General features: G+C 38.6%; 1 protein-coding gene across 1 annotated transcript; it reads right to left on the bottom strand.

Moving 5' to 3' along the window:
* Positions 1 to 8,269: 8,269 nt before the first annotated feature.
* LOC134610381 (la-related protein 6-like) lies at positions 8,270 to 17,764 on the bottom strand. Its single transcript, XM_063453333.1, has 3 exons — positions 17,596 to 17,764; positions 12,234 to 12,444; positions 8,270 to 9,337 (listed from the first exon to the last, which is right to left on the bottom strand). Exons 1-3 carry the CDS (start codon positions 17,754 to 17,756, stop codon positions 8,270 to 8,272), a joined length of 1,440 nt encoding a protein of 479 aa, XP_063309403.1. The 5' UTR covers positions 17,757 to 17,764.
* Positions 17,765 to 19,245: the final 1,481 nt, after the last annotated feature.

Here is a 19,245-nt window from a genome sequence, read left to right as displayed (position 1 = left end):
ATAGTAGGATAATTTTAGTAATTGTAACTTTTTTGTTCATAATATATGGGAATTAAGGAAGACAGCATGTCTTTAAGATAGGATGAGCATGACACAATACACGGGCATATGACCTCACTGATATGGTAAGGGCAGAGTGAGGGCAGGAGGAGGCGTGGGTACTAAGGACAACCTTCTTTTGTTCTAGGGGCCATTTTCTTTTAGGGCATTTCAGCTGACAAATGAAAGCAATATACATGTAACAGCCCGTGAAGCTTTGAAATAACATGGTGCAGAAATAAAAAAAATAAATAAAAATAAATAAATAAATAAACTCACGGAATGCAAACAATATACCTACAGCCATTAATCACTTTTCCTCTTCACAATCTAGCTTAACAACTTTGCATATTCCCTCTATCCACATTGCATAGCAATGCAACAAATCACACTTGCCTTTACATTTTTAACTCGTCCAAATAATTCTCTATTCCTGCATCAGATTCACTTTCCTAACCTTTGTAATAAACACTGAGCTACATCCCTGGCTCCTTATCTTATACAACAGTCTTGGAGAAAATACTTTGTTCCATTGCTAAATCTTATTAGTTTCTGAATAATTTTACTGAACGCTGAACTGAAAAACCAGGAATGTCACCCCTCCCTCTCCCCCCTCGCGTCTCACAGAAGGCAAGGAGAGAGCCAGCATGAAGTTTTTTAACCATGTCAGCGCTGGAAAGACAGTTACGTTACAATTATTGCAAAAGCAAAGGGACACAAAAACACAACATTTAATAATACTCTTTAGTGAAACTCAATACAAAACCCCCACCCTCTACCAGGGTAATGGCTAACACAAAATACAAAAACAATTATTATAATATACATACATTCTTAACCCTTTGTGATCTAGTTCTTCCTCAACCCTACCTTCCTGCTGAATAGCATTGCTACTCTGTACCAGTAAGCTTGCTTTCTTCTCTGTCAGTAATCTACCACATGAAGGCACAGCAATTTTACACACTTTAGCAATCTCTATCTTCAACTAGATCACACGCGCTAGCCAGCCCTTATTGGGCTTTTCTAACCCTGTCCCATTCCCCTCCTATACAGGCGTCCCAGATATAGGGGGAAAAGGTTTTAAACAGTGTCTACAATGGTGGACTGACACTCGAGAGGGGTGGGTCCCCCCCCAGTGCGTCTTCCCAAAACGTAGACTAGTCACTAATTGGAGGTGAGAAGTGTGTGACCAATCACTTCTCTCACAATAGAAATAGGAGAGGATAGAATAATAATATAGGAAGTATAGAAAAGGGAAAAGGCAAGGAAAAATCCTTAGAGACAGACACAGGAGTTCATGAGACTCCTAATTAAACAGACAAGACAACAATACAATTGAAATACAGTGCATGCATTACAGTTCAAATGAAATCAACAATAATCCCTTTCCTTCTACATGTGCTTACTCCAAAGTCACCTTTCTCAACCTCGTAGTGTCCCCGCTCGGAGAACGACTTTCATAAGTCTCACTACCAGCGGCCACGGAAAACAACTGACACCGGTCCGAGTTCCGTCAGCCTCCCTCTACACAGCAGTCCACAAGAATGTGGCCACCTCTATCCTCACTCCCGTAGTGCCCCTATAAAACCCACTTATAAGTCTCACTACCACGTGATGCGGAAAACAAGCAATGCCTACTTGAATCCCCCCAGGAAACAGAGTCCCCTGCCACAAGACTAAGTCCCCTACCACAAATAAACAGAAAACTGGAATTCCACCAGCCCCAGCGCTCAGGGTTGTGGTTACCAAAGAAAACCGGAATCCCCCCAGCCGAAGCTGTGGGTTACCAAAACCGGACTCCCCCCAGCCGAAGCTGTGGGTTACCAAAACCGGACTCCCCCCAGCCGAAGCTGTGGGTTACCAAAACCGGACTCCCCCCAGCCGAAGCTGTGGGTTACCAAAACCGGACTCCCCCCAGCCGAAGCTGTGGGTTACCAAAACCGGACTCCCCCCAGCCGAAGCTGTGGGTTACCACGTGCACAAAGAAGCTAGCTAGGCTCTCAAAGTGACACAAGAAGGATCACAGGAAATTATGAGTCTACACAAAATCCACAGTTCCAACAATCCTCTTTTTCCCTACAGCCCCAGCCACGAGGCTCCTAAAAGAGTTAAACAGGAAAAGATGACCCCCAGGAACACATCCACAGGTCAACCCCCCTTTTTCCCTACAACCACAGCACCGTGGTTCCTAAAAGGGGTAAAACAGGCAACAGAAGACCCAGGCAAATCCCCTCAGGTCCACCCCCCTTTATCCCAAAAGGGGTAAAATACAAACAGATAGACAGATATACTGAAGACCCAGGCAAATCCCCTCAGGTCCACCCCCCTTTATCCCAAAAAGGGGAAAACAAGCAAGACAGAACCCCAGGCAAATCCCCTGCAGGTCCACCCCCCCTTTATCTCAAAATGGGGAAACAGGCAAACAATTCAAACACAATTCAAACACACCCAGGCAACAGATAGACTAAAATGCAGGTAAACAAGTGAGTAACGAGACACCGGGCAAGATATTACCTGTCTTTGATGTCCTCCCGGGAAGCAGTCACAGACACGTGGACGGGTCAATCAAAGGGGCCGGAACATACCGGTGGCTCTGCAGAAGTCTCTACCGTGTACTTGGAGGTGATCAGTCTCCCTTCCTACCCCCAGGATTCCCCCGTCCAACAGCATCTTCCTTAGGACGGCTCACCGGCCAGAGGCCATAGCCCGATGCCCCACGTTGGGCGCCAAGTTGTTATGGTACTTTTTGAAAGTAAACCAAAATGTTCAAAGTCTATCTGTTCCTGTCCAAATCTGAGATGATTAAATTGCGTATACGCAGAAGTAAGCTCACACTGACACATGGAGTTCAGGTTGAAAGCACTTCAGAAAATTTAATACAATCTGGTTGGAAAACAGTTGTGCAGATCTTTTTAAAAGCAAAATGACATCATCATTGAATATCAGATAATAACAAATAAACATCATTGATTGGATTAAACATTATGTGACTAACTTCGTGTCCACCCACCAATATTATTAATTGGCTCAGGGGTTTGAGTGACCAGCTAGGTGTCCTCCCACCGGGAGGTGGTATTGTTCTGGACAAGGGTGTGGACAGAAGGCTCAGGCGCCATCTTTCCCAGCATGAGGTTTACTCGGTGGAAAGGGGGGCTTGAGCGTCATTTTACACAGTCAGTGATATCAGGCCTCATGTCCAGGTGCAAGGTCTCTTATGAATAGAACATTTCATTACTACTGTGTTCTCGTGGCCTTCAAACTATACTATCTTACAAGTCTTAAGGAGTAGCCAGCACCTCCTGGTACTTGTCCTTGTAGGAAACACGGTCTTTGTCTACTGTATTAATTGGGTTGAGAAGTTCAGTCACGTAAGGTAGTTTTAAAATGAACAAGTTAAGTCATGAGGACAAAATGGAGGATTTGAAGAAGTCAGGTCAGGAGGACAAAATGGAGGATTGTCACAATATAAGGTTAAAATGGAGTTAGTACAATAATTCAATACAAGTACAATAATAATTTTTAATAATTCCACATCACTCCCACAAGGCCAGGCACTCGGCAGAGATCTCACGGTCTTTGAACGACTATGCTCTGACCCGGACCCCTTACCACACGGGGTATCGCACCTGTACTCCCTTCTCCAGTCACACACACCAACTACACCTCCGAACTTCATGGGCAAATGGGAGGAATCCCTGAAACGCACCTTTAGCGCCCCGGAATGGGAGAAGATGTGCAATATCATACACCACTGCTCCATATTCAGCAAGAGCCAAGAGACTGCCTATAAACTGCTCACACGCTGGTATCGCACACCGGCCACAGCACACCACATAGACACAAATGCATCTCGCCTCTGCTGGAGGTGCGAAAAGGAAATAGGCACACTTAGACATCTCTGGTGGGACTGCGAACTGATACAACCCTTCTGGCACACAATTCACGCTATCATTGCCCGCTTTTCGGACAATCCCCCACCATATGAACCAGCAGCCATGCTGCTCCACCACACAAATGTCCCCACATCCAAATATAAAAAATCACTCACGATCCGGATCATAAATATAGCTAAGCAGACGATCCCAAGGTACTGGAAGACGAAAGAGACCCCGTCCTTACCCTTCTGGTTTGCTCAAATGGAAGACCTCAGAGCCATAGAGGAACTCACTATGTACGCGGCTGGTCCGCAACAACAAACATACCTAGACATCTGGACGCAGTGGATACTGACGACAGTGAAACCAGAATTCCAGACGATACTGACGACCCTAGCACCTACATGCCCAAGACCGACTGACACAGAGACGACATACTAACCCTATTCCTCCTTCCCTATCCAACCCAATCCCCCCCTCCCCGACTCCCGTCCCAGTTGATACGCACCGACCAGGAAGGTGCGGAGCCCTAACCATGTACTAAAGGCCTAAGTAGGCCGGTTACCCGACAGGGACAGGGTGAGGCTACAAAAGAGTGTGACTATTCTCGTATGACATTCCTGGACCTTCCGGGGTCCATAAGACCCGAAATGTACGTTACAGGTTAGAACCCGTCCTAATTTCTGACACGGTTGTAATTGGAAGACTTCATCAGAGCCCGGTCCCTTAGACAGGACCACTTAATATGGTTAAGGACCTGCGAGTCCGATGTTGTTACGGGCCTGCGCGCCCAACCTCGTAAGTTTGATGCAATACCTTATACTTTCTTATGATCAGACACATGTTGTGTCCTAAACGAATGTTTTATATGCAACTGGAGACCTGCGAGTCTCATTTTGACCCGTTTGACAATAAAAATTATATTTACAAAAAAAACAACTCTCGCAACTTGTTCTTTGCTCAAGATAGTAATCGCTGCAATATTTATATGGTATATGAGATAAATGGGGTGTGCAGAATGGGTTTCCTTGTTTGGTAACTCAATTCAGCTACACTTTTCCAGAAGGCTGCTAGTTTTGGACATGCCCATCAAATGTGAAGCATGTCACCGAGCCCTTCTTGGCATCTCCAACACTTGTTGGGTATGCTAAGGTTTGGGCGGTGTAAAAGCATTGGTACCAAGTACCATCTGTATAATAGTTTTCTAGTTAGTTCTCCGTGATTGGCGCACAGTGTGAGTTTTTTTTTGTGGGAGGCAAATAGTTTGATCTTTAAGTCTTATTTTTGTATGTACAGACAAAACCAAACAGATTAACAAATACACGAGAAGTATGGATTATGCTTTACTTTATTAATTATGTGACATACAGTTCAATATTTATACACTAAACTTTATTTAGGCTTACAAAAATCAGAATACATTTTAACAAAACTTTGTCTAGCACGGATAACACGTTTAAACTTCTGTACATAAGAACTTTAGGCATTATATGGGAACATAATATGATTACCTAGAACTCTGCAGAAAAAAAAAAAAGCGCCTAATACTACCTCATCTCATGTTTGAAAGCGATGCAAACTTTTGACCATATCGAACAGAATAGACTTCTTATAAGAAGCACATAGTGCTACATACACATCTGATAAATAGCCTTTATCTTTAAAATCATGAACACAATCTCCTATATCTTGCTTTCGTTTTCCAGACTGGGAAAATAATATTTTTGTTTACAGTCAGTGTCCATCCACATGGAAACATAAGAAAAATTTAGATTAATTTTTGGGGTGATCAAAAGTGTAAAAAAAATTAGGGGGGGGAGGGGGAGGAAGTGTACATAGGAAATAATTTTACATAATCTGTCATCTTCTAGAGCACACAGTTTTGTAAAAGAAAAAAAAACTATTTGTTATTGATCTTTGTATCGGAAAAAATACTTTGATATACATTTTATTTTTACTTCATTCTCTAGGGTTAGTAGACTTGTGCACAAATTCTTTTCAGTTTGTATGAACGAATCAAGCTCGAACAAAAGCGATCCATCTGTGATCAGGTAAATCCCAGACGGGTCGATCAATTCAGGTATAGATTGAAAGTAATTTGATTCATTTTACCAGATGAAAAAGAATTTGGGCACAATTCTTAGGGTTAATATAATGCAGAAGTAAAAAGACAAAAAAATATAAATACGAACGTTTCCACAAAAAGTATTAGAAGAAAAAAAAAATTATATATGTAACCAATATGGTTTAGAGAAGCACAAAAATGTGTTTTTAAATTATCCCACCACACCCCCAACCCTAACCCTGAAAACAAAGACATACATAATAGTTGGGGAAAAAGGGGTGGAGGAGAGAGACACCAAAGACACAATAAATTTAAGGTCATAAAATTCAATGAGAAGTATAATGTGCAAGATCATAAAGCAAGTCATTCAGTTGAACCTTGCTTACCCAGGCTATTTGAAAACATTGTTAGATTTGCGAAACAGAAAATCATAAAACAATTTCTTTGGACCATAATTTGTTTGCTTTCAGCTGTAGTCGCATTTAAATCATGGTAGCTCAGTATTTTAACAATTCAATGGATTCACTAATATCAGTCTTACTTCTATTAAATAAACTTGGGACTTTGTAGAAAATTTGTGCTGCTAACTTAAAAAAATATATATATAGTGCAACAATGAAAACTCCAATGAAAACCATGTCTAATGGGAATTCATACCAGGTCCAGGAGTTCCATAGTGGTGTGGCTCAAGGTCTCCTCCATTAGCAACAATGAAAACAAGTAGCAAGACTGCCAACTGGGGACAAGAAAAAAAAAAAATCCATCCATCGTGGGGGTTTGGGGAGGAGACGACTTTATTGTAAGATAGTTTAAAAATAAAATTCTATGACAAAGAGGGAGGGACAGAAAAAGAGGGGGTAAGAAAAGTATGTTGACTAATGTATGAAATACATGTCAGTGCCAACATACAAATGCGTTTATTTTTTGCACCCCTCTGTACATAGCCTGGATATTTTTGGGGTGGTGACCCCAGTTAGAGTTCCATCTGCTTGTTCTTATTAGAACATATCTAAATTAAGATTTTATACAAAGCAACAAAACAAAACATGGGCAAGTAGGGACATTCTAAAGAACTTTTTATTTTATTTTTTAAAGAGAATGAATTGCTGAAGTTTTATAGGACCCTTTAGTCTATAAGAATGCAGGTTAAAAAGTAATTATTTAAAACATACAAGCTACACTTATTTTTTTTTTTAGGATATTTGCTAAACATGACTCCTGGTGATCACAAAAGTGGACAATTCCCAATCTGCATGAAAAGGGCTGCCACCCTCAAGGTTTAAATGGAACATGGGGAAACTGAACGTTTTGAGCCCAGGGATGATTTAAGATGATATATGAGAAGAATATAAAAAAAAAAAAAAAAAATCTATAAATATATTTGTCAAGATTCCTGCACAAAATAAATAACAGTGCTATTCGCCACACAACTAATTTTAGCTGATGTAAGTTGAAATGGGAAAAGTAGGCTACAATAACCATGCTGTGACAAGAGCGAAGATTTTTTTTTTTTTTTTTTTTTTTAATTTTTCCAGATAAGCCAATTACATTTAATTTTCTTAGGTTTGTTATAACTCAGCCCAAGTGACAACCACAAGTATTAGACATGCTGAGTTTGTGATGCAGTTTTGGAAATTGTGCAATGTATACATTGTTAGTAACTACATCATCATTCTTAAATATTAATTACTAGGCTACTCAATTAATAGTTAAACTTGACTCGGTATTTGATTTTCTCTCACTACCCAGTGTAAAGCCATTTAGAAACTTCCAATATATATTAAAAAAAAAAAACCCACACAAAGAAACACACACACACACACCTTTTGGTAGTGGTTTGATTACCACCATATACATTTTGCAGAGCCTTAAGATAACCATTACATTATTCACTTTAAATCATGCAGTCACTTTGGCAGTTGTAAGCCGAGAAGACAAAGTTCCCATATAGGCCATAGAAAAAGGTTTCCTTGTTCAAGAATATATTTGGCTTAATCGTTGGACGTATTCTTTTGGTTGAACAAAAAAAATAAAAAAAATTAAAACACACACACACCACACCGCCAAATTAAAGTGAAGACTACTTTTTTTTTTTTTTTTTTTTTTTTAACCCTCTTACAACCCAAATCTATCACATAAATCTAAAGGGGCACTGGATAGACATTGAAAAGTGTACTTCTATATTAAACACCAAATATGTGAAGCCAAGTGATCTGTAATCTGCAACTTTCTATAAGCAGAGTATGTATGTTCTATAACATTCATATAAAAAGCTGCATCAGAACGTCTTTTAGTGTCTTAACACTAGCTTTCCACGGCCAATGCTGTTGTGAAAGCCTTTACTTCCATCCGGACCTCGTGGCAGACGAAGTACTCCACTGGGAAGGCCACTTGAAGCAGCAGATTTCACTGCTAGAGGGCTGCAGGGTAAAGACTTGTTGTCTATGCGCAGGTTGTGGGCAGCAGCTCTGCGTCTTTGCACCCAAGGACTATAAGATCCAATACCACTGTCCAAAGAATATTCGGTTATCCTGCGGCACATTTCTGGGCTTGTAGCAGGACTGAAACAACCACCATTCATGAGCTCAGTAGCCAATGGAGAGGGATTAGTATGGTAAGGCTGGGAGAAGTTTTTACGTACCAGCAGTGGACTGGATCGAGGACTACTGAAAGCAAGTGGCTTAAGCGATAAATTTGGGCTTGTGAGGTTTGAAGTGGAGAGGTAACGGGGTGTCGATACAGGAGAAGCAGGTGTGCTGTCTGACTCAGATGAACTGTAAAATGTTATGTCTTCCATGGCATACTGAAGTCTTTCCGAGACTCTATTTTGCTTCTTTGCCACCTTCTTGCTAGGCAAATAAGAGTCTTCAATTTCATCAGATTCCATCCCACTATTTTTGCGTATGCCACGACTACTTACTGGTATCACTTTTAAAGAATCACTAACTGAGTGTTGATCCATGCAATATGCCTCAAGGGCTTTACGGGCCCCTTCCAAGTTCTCAAATTCTACAAGAGCACTTTTTTTGGTAGTCAGTTCAGTGTACCTGGATATATACTTTTTAACATAACAAGGTACCTCTTTACCTGGTTTCAAAATACGAACAGATGTTATAACCCCATATGGTGCAAATAGAGCTGTGACAATCTCCATGAAGGTCTGGTGGCATATAGAAGGTCTTTGCTCAGAATCGCTAAAATTCCAAGCTAGAAGTAGTTTAGTGGGAGGTAGTCCTAAAAGAGTATCTGGAATTGGCGTTTTTCTTCTCACTTTTGTCTCCTCCTCATTAACCTCAAGAATTTCTGAAAACTGCAGAGCATATAATGTTTTTCTCCAATCACGTGCAAGATTCTTCACCTGTAACATAAATAGTCCCAAATCAGTAAAAATGTGTGTATGCCCATAATCGTTTTAAAAAAAGGAAAGATGTGGGTGGAGAAAGATGGCCTGAATTGGGGTGGTATTTAATAGGTCTACATACAGGTGAAACAAAATAAGCTTGTACTAAAAATGTGATGGGCACATTGTTCGAATTGACAGATGTGTTTAGAGATCTTCTCACATCATTTTTCAAGATTCAGAACAAATGTGGACACCTCCCACGTTATTTTTTTACAGTTTGTTTTTTTTACTCGAGATCTGGACCCGCAGAATGTTGGTAGAAGTTGGCGGGTTTTGAACTTCGATTAATGGCTCAAAAAAATTTTATAGTAGTTTTCTGTTGCACAGAATAATGGTTTCTCTGATTTGCTTTGCCTTTACATATGCCCACCTGCTAGAACCCTTTTATCTAAATATTTATACTTGTAATTAATATTTTCTGTGTCTCTCTAGGAGCTCCTCCTAACCTCCCTTTATGACATGACTGCCCTAGCGGAACAGATTTTTGTTGATGTTGTTTCCATGATAGAGCAATGCTTTTCCAGCCATATTTTTAGTGTCAGTCCTATTTAGCTTTGATTCTGTGACCTACCAGCTTTTACTATTCTGCTATAGTGTTAATTTAACAGTTTGTACGACTCCTTTGTGCTACAAATTTAAAAAAATAAAAGAAAATAAATTATATAAAGTTTTTTTTATTTAATTAATTCAATAAAGGGTCTGTAACGAGAAGACTCCAAATCGTTAAATAATTTTGATTTTGTGGGTCCATAAATTCTTATAAATGCCTTCCCATTTTTACTATACGAGATGCACAATTTTATATTAACATTTAATTAAATATTTAAAATACAACTCAAATTCATCCCTTAAGGCCACTGTAAAGAGAATTTTGCCATACTAAAGGTTTCTTCACAGTAGGTCATTGAAATTTAAAAGCCAGTTTGAAACATGTTGTATGGTTTTGATAGAGTGCAGATCTTCAAAGCCCTGGGGAGGGAGGGGGTGTATGCCCTTGTGTTTTAGAAAATGGTTAAGATCATGGTCAATTAATTTAAATCCTTTTAGGATCTCTCTCAGGGGAAATCAGATTGCCATTTTTTGTAGTCGGGAAAGAATTTTCTCATATATAGAGATAAAATTGGAAATCATTTAAGCAATTTTTTCCCCTCTCTAGTTAACCAAGATTAAACATTTATCAAGAGACTATAAAAAAAAAAAAATATATATATATAAAAAGATAAGTCAGAGGGGGGCCCAACTATGCAACAATAAAATGTTTCTTGAATCAAGTTCTATACTAAAGCTGGTTTGGCTTCTTTTTCTTAACACAAAGTCACTTGATAATGGTTATATGTAGCTTGTGTGTGCCAATTTTAGCTACATACTTGTTCAACCCTATTTCAGGCATAATTAACCTTCATGACTTTTTTTGGGGGGGGGGGGGAGGGGGGGATACATAGGCCGTTCTATAGAGTTGTACATTGGAAGAGCTTTCCATTGAGTTAGTTGTTGGATTGCCACCCATTAAAAAAAATAAAAAATAAAAAATAAAAAGACAGTAGTGTGTAGCAAGTTTTCATGCATTTGCACCTCTTATTCCCGCTAACTCTTCTAGGAGTAGCAGATCTCATCGACTTTGCATTTAAAAGAGGGAAAGTGTTAAAAAGCCAAGGGGTTACTGGTATATCAGTTAACTGGAATTTCTAATACAAAACTGTATTCCTAACACAATCGTGTCCCTCTGCAACAACTGTCCAGTCTACCCCCTCCTCCCCCCCCCCCCCCCCCCCGCAAATAAAAGGTTTAATACCCCTGTAAACACTCACCTGATTTCTGTGTCAATGTCCATCATTGCTGGATCGGGATCCTTCTCTACCGAGAAACCCAACATGCATGAGCGGCAAGTGCCACACGCACTTTAGGCCTTCACCATAGGGAAGCATAAGTGGTTTCCGATGAGGTTTTTCAAGAATCTAGACTTCATGCACAGCGTGAGGATGTCCAGCATTGTTTCATGGGGTTAAACTGGTAGACAGCCACTAGATTCAGTTTTAATCCCGCAATGTAAACCCTGCAGTTTCTCTAAAACTGCAATGTTTCACATTGCAGGGCTAAAGGGACAGGGACACTACACCCAGACCACTTCAAGAAGTCTAAAAATGGTCATAATTTTGCATATCTTATATTTAACTGTATGATTGTGGGAAATCAAAGAAAAGGGGGGGCAGAGCAGGTTTAGTTAGGCATCTCATTATTTCAAGTGTCATAAAAAGGAGTTCATATTTTATGGCCATGCTTCTTTACAAGAGGGACATGAGGATTGGCAAGATCAAAAAAAATAAAGAAAAATACTTTGAAGGGTACACTAATACTGAGAATTTGTTAAACACTACAGAGGGTATCTACACAGAGAGAGAGATTGGTCTTAAGAGAGCTGGAACAGAGACTCATCCTTGGAGTTCAGAGGGAAGTTTATCACTTCTATCGGTTCTATCACGTATTGATGTCAAAGCTAGAGTGACATCACTTCCCAGCACCGAACATCATTTAAAGGGATATGAAGGAGCAGCTCAAAATGTCTGTGCTACAAGGTGCACATAGCAATCATGTTGTCGGCCATGGAACCTAGATTGATCAAGTAAGGTGCCAGGGAGCCCACTGTAGAACAATAATTGCTGGGATATCTAAGGAAATCTCCCTTCCTGGCCAGTTTCTTACACTAGTCAGGCTTCACTCACTGAACCTTCAGACTGACCCAAAGGACAGCCAACTGGGATTTTTCCCAGTGAGCCAATCTGGTCCTTTTTAGAGAGGTCAGACAAATGTAACAGATGTATTGCCATTTTGACCTTCATACATTAGCACTGACCTTCTTAAAGGAGGTGAGTAGTTTTATGCTGACATAACCCATTTTATTCTTCTGCACATGTTTGAGCAGAAAAGCATCACGAGACAAGTTCTCATCCGAGAGATAGAACTCCACCTGGCTCACAATCTTCTGCACAAGTGTCATATCAGGGATCCCACTGTCACCTTCATAGGAGTCATCATCCAGTGTTTCAGTCACATCACAGAAACTCCTACAGGGATTAGAGAATAATATGAAGAGACTGTCCTGCAAAAACACACGAAGCAAAAAAATAATTTTGAAAAAATAAAAATGTTATAACCCACAACAAAAACAAAATAATTATACTACTAAAGACTTAATTACTTGCCATTCAAGAGTTATTTATCTGATAGAATGTACCTGTGGATTTGGCTATGTAGGCCCCTTCAAATCTGTATACAAGAACATATAAGGAATATAATGAACGGATTTGAAAAAAAAAAAGTCTTGCACTTCATTTTAAGCAAAAACACAATCAAGATCCCCCCAAAAATTGAGTTTCACAGGTATTCAGTTAGTAAAAACCAATTGGAGAGGGGAAGACTTGACTAGAAAGATGGGGCAGAGCGAGATGAAGTGGATTTTCAACTTAAGACCACCTGGAAGTATTTAACAGTGATTTTGAAATATGCCACTTTATTTAACTTATACTACAACCCCAAAAAAATTTCTATTCAAACTATATACCTTTAATAACTATTTGATGGTGCTAGAAGAGGGGAATGATAATTGATCATCAATATTATGCACGTTAAGAAAACTTCTGTAATACCTAGATTGAGAATGTCACTAATAATATATTAACCCCCCTAATTTCCCCCCAATATAAAATTTGAATATTATATTTTTTTGTATTTCTATTTTACATCCAATTCAGTATGATCTCTTTAAAGTAAATAGATTTTTTGACCTATTAGAGACATTGCCAATCTCATATTCCAACGATATACATATATACACATTTGATCCATAATTTGTGTTTTCTCTTGTTCTCCCATAGGATCCTAGACCGGGAATATTTAAAAGCAGCACGATTGGAAGGAAATTATATGCCTAGTGAAAAAGGCCCACTGGGTGTGGGCGAAACGCGTCTCTACTATAAGCCACATTTTGAACATTTGCTTTTAACTTTATCTTCATTATATTTTACTATTCATTTGTTGAATTTTATAATTTAAAGTTTAATACATTTATACAGTCCTACTGGCTTTATCCACTACTTGTTGCTAAAGAAGGGAAGGTGCCTCCTCTATAGGCACCTAGGTCTACAACTCAGAGCCAGATCTTATTGGCTCTGAAAAAAAGGCGAGCAGAACCACCAGCATTTTAGGTTTGTGTATTAGAATGTATTATACTAGATAATTCTTCCTTCTATCTTGTTTCTGGAGTTGACACATGTATGATACACGTTTTATTTCATTATTTTCATGGATTTACACTATATATAGTTTTATATGTACTTACTGTACGCCTAAGTTCAACACCCTCTTTAGGGTAAGTGTATTTTCTTATTTCTATATAGCGCTCCACTCACCTAATTAGTATAGATTTGGGTATAGAACTCACATCTTACTGATTTACTAGGTATAAAGAGACTCTTGCACTCCAGCTTTCTTCAAACAGAATACAACTTCACAAATAATATGAGTGCAGTTTTGACTGCATTTTTTCTGACTTTACCATTGTATGCCTGCATAAACCTTTGAAATGGACCTAGAGGAACACAAAGCTTTGTGCATTCTAGGGAGGTGCCCTCAAAGATGGATTATGAGGCAGGAGAAGGCCTTGGGGTATGGTAGAAGCATTAAAGACATGCAGGTTAGCTTTGTTTCTTTTGTGCACCTTGTTCATTCTGCCAAAGAGAAAGTTGTTCATGTCTTATGTCCAAAACAATGGCCACCTGGCCTTAATGACCTCTAACTTAAGACATGTTCATTACTTTCTTGTTGCCTAGGGATGGTCAACACCTCTTAAACACTATAAAAATTGTCTGTGTATCTCTCCAATATTGCTGTATGGTTAAACATTTTCAAGCTTTAAAACAACAACAACAACAACATCTGCATAAAAGAAAGGAAAGACGGATTTTAAGGAAATTCCAAAGAGAGACACTCACTGGTTTCTTAAATTTAATTATTTGGGGTTTATTCTAAACTAAAAACAATTAGATAATTTTAAGTTTATACAAATGGTCAAATGCAAATATTGACAAGACATTTCCAATTCACTATAATTTAGTATTCCGTGAATAAATCAAATTTAAAAATAATAAATAAATAAGGAGAGGGTGGGGGAGGGGAGTGGAACGGGAAAATGGAATTGTCTAGCTTGTGTAGATCTGGACCGAATAATTTTAGTTGCTGAATTCAACATCCTAAAATAGTCCTGTGGATACAGTTATGGTCTGAACAAACAGTTACTAAGAAACTTAAGTTCAATAACATTTGTAAAAAGGTCTATGAAACTGTCAAAGTAGCACAGTCAGCAACTAAGGATCCCTGAGAACTACACAGTTCTACCTGTGACATACAAAGGGAACATACACCGTTCGCCAGGACCTGTTTTACAGAGGCTGAATCCAAATTTGTACGTGTACATCTGCTTTAGGTAAATTCTGATTTCTTTTTTACTTTTAATTTTTATTAAGTTGAACTCGAAACGAAAAAGGTTTACATATAATATAAAAATACAGTCAAATATTCACTTTGGGTATATATTTTTAGCAAGCATTATAGTAGAATGCCACAGATGGAAAGGACTACAGAAACTAGAGTGTTAAAAATGACTCAAAATGTCACTGAAACCATTACTGGAAGTAGGTATGATACATTATATTGATATTTTCCTGCTAAAGATGGCGGCTGAAAACTATTCAATATACCCAACAATCCATATCCAGTTACGATGCGTTTGGCCAATTCTGTAGGGACTAAAACAATTGATTTCCAATGAGGAAGAGGAATTTGTTCTTTTCGTTGAGGTCAGAAATTAGGTTACCAAGCTATCAAGTAATAACAGACAAGATCCTGTGGTGGTCCATAAAAAGGAGAGTGAGTCAAATGTACTTTAATAATACAGACACCATTAACTCTTGACTAGACTTAAACACTGCAAGAGAGTAAGACACCAAATAAAAGGGTATGGGTTATGCATAGGGCCACATTTTAAAATCTCTTTAAAAGTTAACATGTGCTCGCCGTGAGCCAAGGAGTTTAGCAAGTTTACTTTCTCAGGGGACTAAAGCAGTTTCTCATTAATGAATTATTGAAGACAATTTCTTACTGGATTACAGCTCTAAAGCAGGAACCTCAAACTCTGCCCCCAGATATTGATGGCCTACAACCAGGCCTGGACTGGCAGTTGGGCAAACACCCAGTGGGCAGCAATGGCCTAAGTCGGCAGATAGCTTTAAAGGATCTCCCCTGCCGTCCCCCTGCCATCCCATGCAAGGCATCACTTGCACTACGAGGCAGAACTGCCCCTTCATGGGTACAGAAGGGAAGAATTGAGCCGGACACCCCCTGTGTAGGCCAGGCAGCCTCACAGTCTCCCTTTTGCGACCTCCAATATGGACCAAATTACCAGCACACTGAAATCACCAGGGATCAACATGCTCCCTCTCCCGTGTAAGGCAATAAAAAGGAGGCCGGGGAGGAAGTCAAATGTGATATAGAATATATATATATATATATATATATATATATATATATATATATATACAGCAATTTCCAAAGATAGCACTCCAGGGTCTTGATAAAAAATAACTTATTTTCCTTGTCCTGACATGTCCTGACGAAAGCCTGAGGGGATCAGGCTGAAACGTTGACACTTTGTCGTTTTAGCAAGGAAAATAAAAGTTATTTTTTATCAAGACCCTGGAGTGCTATCTTTGGAAATTGCTGTATATTTTGGCTGACAAGCACCGGGCATTGAACTACTGAACAGGTGGAGTGCAAGATTCGTTTTTTATATATATATATATATATATATATATATATATATATATATATATATATATATATATATATATTTAAATTAAGCCACTATCCTATATCTTATATACATACACACACAAAATACACTACTTGCACCCTATGCAAGCTATAAACACACTACACCCCCAGCACACACACACACAGAACACATTCTATGCCTCCCAAAACATACACTACACTCTTATCACACCCCCTATACCACTTATATACACACACACACACAAATCCCTGGTGCATTTACATACACTGTATATCCCCTATATACACACACACACACACACACACACACACACTTTATACCCCCTAAAGCTCCTAGATACACACACACACAAATACAGCCCTTACATGCACTCAACACCCCCAATGCCCCCCCCCCCCCCCCACACACACACACACACACACACACTCTACACGCCCTATAAACATGCAAAAACATGTACTTTACAGCCCAGAAACACACACACACACACACACACTCTCTCCTCTATACACATGCAAGTGTGCATGCAACTTCCAAACACATACAACACACTAACGGCACAGATCCACTTTTGTGGTCTGGTATCCCACTATTTAGGACAGCAAAGACAATATAAAAAAAAACACACACACAAAAAACCCACACACCAGACAACACAGGACATCAACTCCACCGCAGAGCACTGGATGCTCTGGAGGGGCATAACACACACCATTTCTGGCCCCGCCTCTCATAGTAGGCTTCTCTGCCTTTAACTGCCCACGCTAAAGGTTTCTCCCAGTCCGGCCCTGCCTACAACTCTCAGAATCTTGGGAGTTGTAGTTTAGAACCATATGGAGTAGCCCAAGTTTAAAATACCAGAAGCATTTTTCACACGAGAAGTCACTGGTAACAAAATGTGCCCATTTTCCTTATTCGAATATGTTATGGCCGCAAATTCCACAGGAAATACTGAAGTAATACATAATTTCATAGAGAAGATGGTACTCTTGACCCAGAACAAAAAAGGGTACCCAGCAGGATAGATGTCAGGATTAACAGTGTAAGCACAGTCCTTAATTTCAGAAGCCCCTCAGTAGAGGACAAAGGGCATCACTACTTAAACATGATAGATCCATATGGCACCACTAGAACAATAAAAAAAAAAAAAAAAAATGATAATATGTAGGCTTATAAACAACTGCAGACAATTTAATGGGCAATTTAGAAACAAAAGAATCTTGCAAATAAAGTTACATTTTGGAGGTGGGCTACAAAAGGTGTTGGATACCTAGATGATCATGTATCATTCATTAAATATAGATTAATATGCAAAGTAATGCTTTTAATGGGCAGCAGACATGAATAGTGATGAATCTCGTCTTACCCATTCAAGTTATCAAAGTATCGATTCTGTGATCTCCGGTTTATATTGCAATTTTGCTCACGGAGAACAAGACCAGAATCAAAGGAGTGCGGATGCATTTCAACAGGAAGGCTACGGTAACTATGCACTGATCTTAGATGTTCACAACCTGGAGCAGACATCGTTCCTAAAAAAAAATAACTTTCAAAAAAAAAAAAGTAAAAAAAATACCAAAAATAACAAAAAAACTAAGATTTTTTAAATAAAATTCCATATATACAAACAAGACAAATGCTTAAACCTACAGTTAAATAGCAAACTTTGTATTATTTACAGTTGTCTTGAGTACCAATTGATCAAGTGAAATCATTTTAAAACTTCATTAGTCTTCAATGTGATGACTACGAATAGAGATGAATTTCAAAGCATTCTTCCTTGCAAATATGCATTTCAAATTATACATTTTTATGCTGGTAAGACAGAAGTAAACAAAAACAAAAAAAAAAAAAAACAACCACACATTTCATTTGACCAGGTTTACAGATTTTTACATTTTCGATACCTGGCCTTGCTGGAAGAGGAGAAAAGTTGAGGACAAGTCACAAAACTTGTTACTGTAGTGGAAGTTGAAGTACAATATAGCAATATTCTCATGTGGTATTTTTAGTACAGCTCTTCTTTCACACTTGAGTTTTTCAGCTTCTGTGGAATTATATCCATACTGGAAGACAGAAAATAAAAATAACTAAAAATGTTAAAAACCGCAACAAAACATTGGAAGGAGAAGGGGCTGTGGGGGAAATAAAAATAAAAACCACCACCACCACAACATACACTGCACAAGAAAATAAACCCAATATCAAATGTAGGGCCACCAGGGACTTTTGCACCATATCGGTGCAGACTTAGATCTCCAAAAACTCAGTTTCCATGCTTTTTAATATCAGCTCTAAATTAGATTGGCGTCATAAGCACCTGCCCTAAAGATCAGTGAAGCCACTGTTCCAATATTCAGAATTTGTTACTTTAATCATCATCATGCCAGATATATATTTCTTATATAAATACACAGTGTTCCTGCAAGCGATTCAATAGTAGCAAAATAGGAATCACTATCAGAGTTTAATCCACTTTACAACTTGGCGTAAGATCAAACACTTAAATGAAAGGGGAAAAAAAAACCTCAAACACTTCTGTTAAAACAGACCTTTAAAGTCTTACACATTCTTACTGGGTGCCCTGACATGCTTAATTATAGGAAAATTCTAGTTACCATAATAATCCATGTACAAGGTCTTAAATCTGGTCCCACGAGATTCCTTTGGGCCCCAGCCCTAATCTAAATTACAAAACATAGAGCAGCAGACTGTTTGGAAAACGATCCGTAATATTATGCATATATTAATCCTACCGCACACCATGGATATCATAGGTTGGGACTACAAAATTAACTTGATACTCGAGGAAAGGGGAGAGATATAAATAAAAAAAAAAAAAGTTTATATATAAAATAATTAAAAAAAATAAATAAAATAAGGGGTTTTCAAATTAGCCAATACAAAAATAAAAATAAAGTTATATACTTTACAATTACTTCTGCAATGTAATCATTTCAAAGATTGTTTTATTTTTAAAGTATTGAATCATTTGGAAAGCTTAGAAAAATCAATT

The sequence above is a fragment of the Pelobates fuscus genome, chromosome 5, assembly GCF_036172605.1.
Source record: "Pelobates fuscus isolate aPelFus1 chromosome 5, aPelFus1.pri, whole genome shotgun sequence".
Classification (NCBI taxonomy): domain Eukaryota; kingdom Metazoa; phylum Chordata; class Amphibia; order Anura; family Pelobatidae; genus Pelobates; species Pelobates fuscus.
This window is presented reverse-complemented; position numbering and strand designations above follow the sequence as displayed.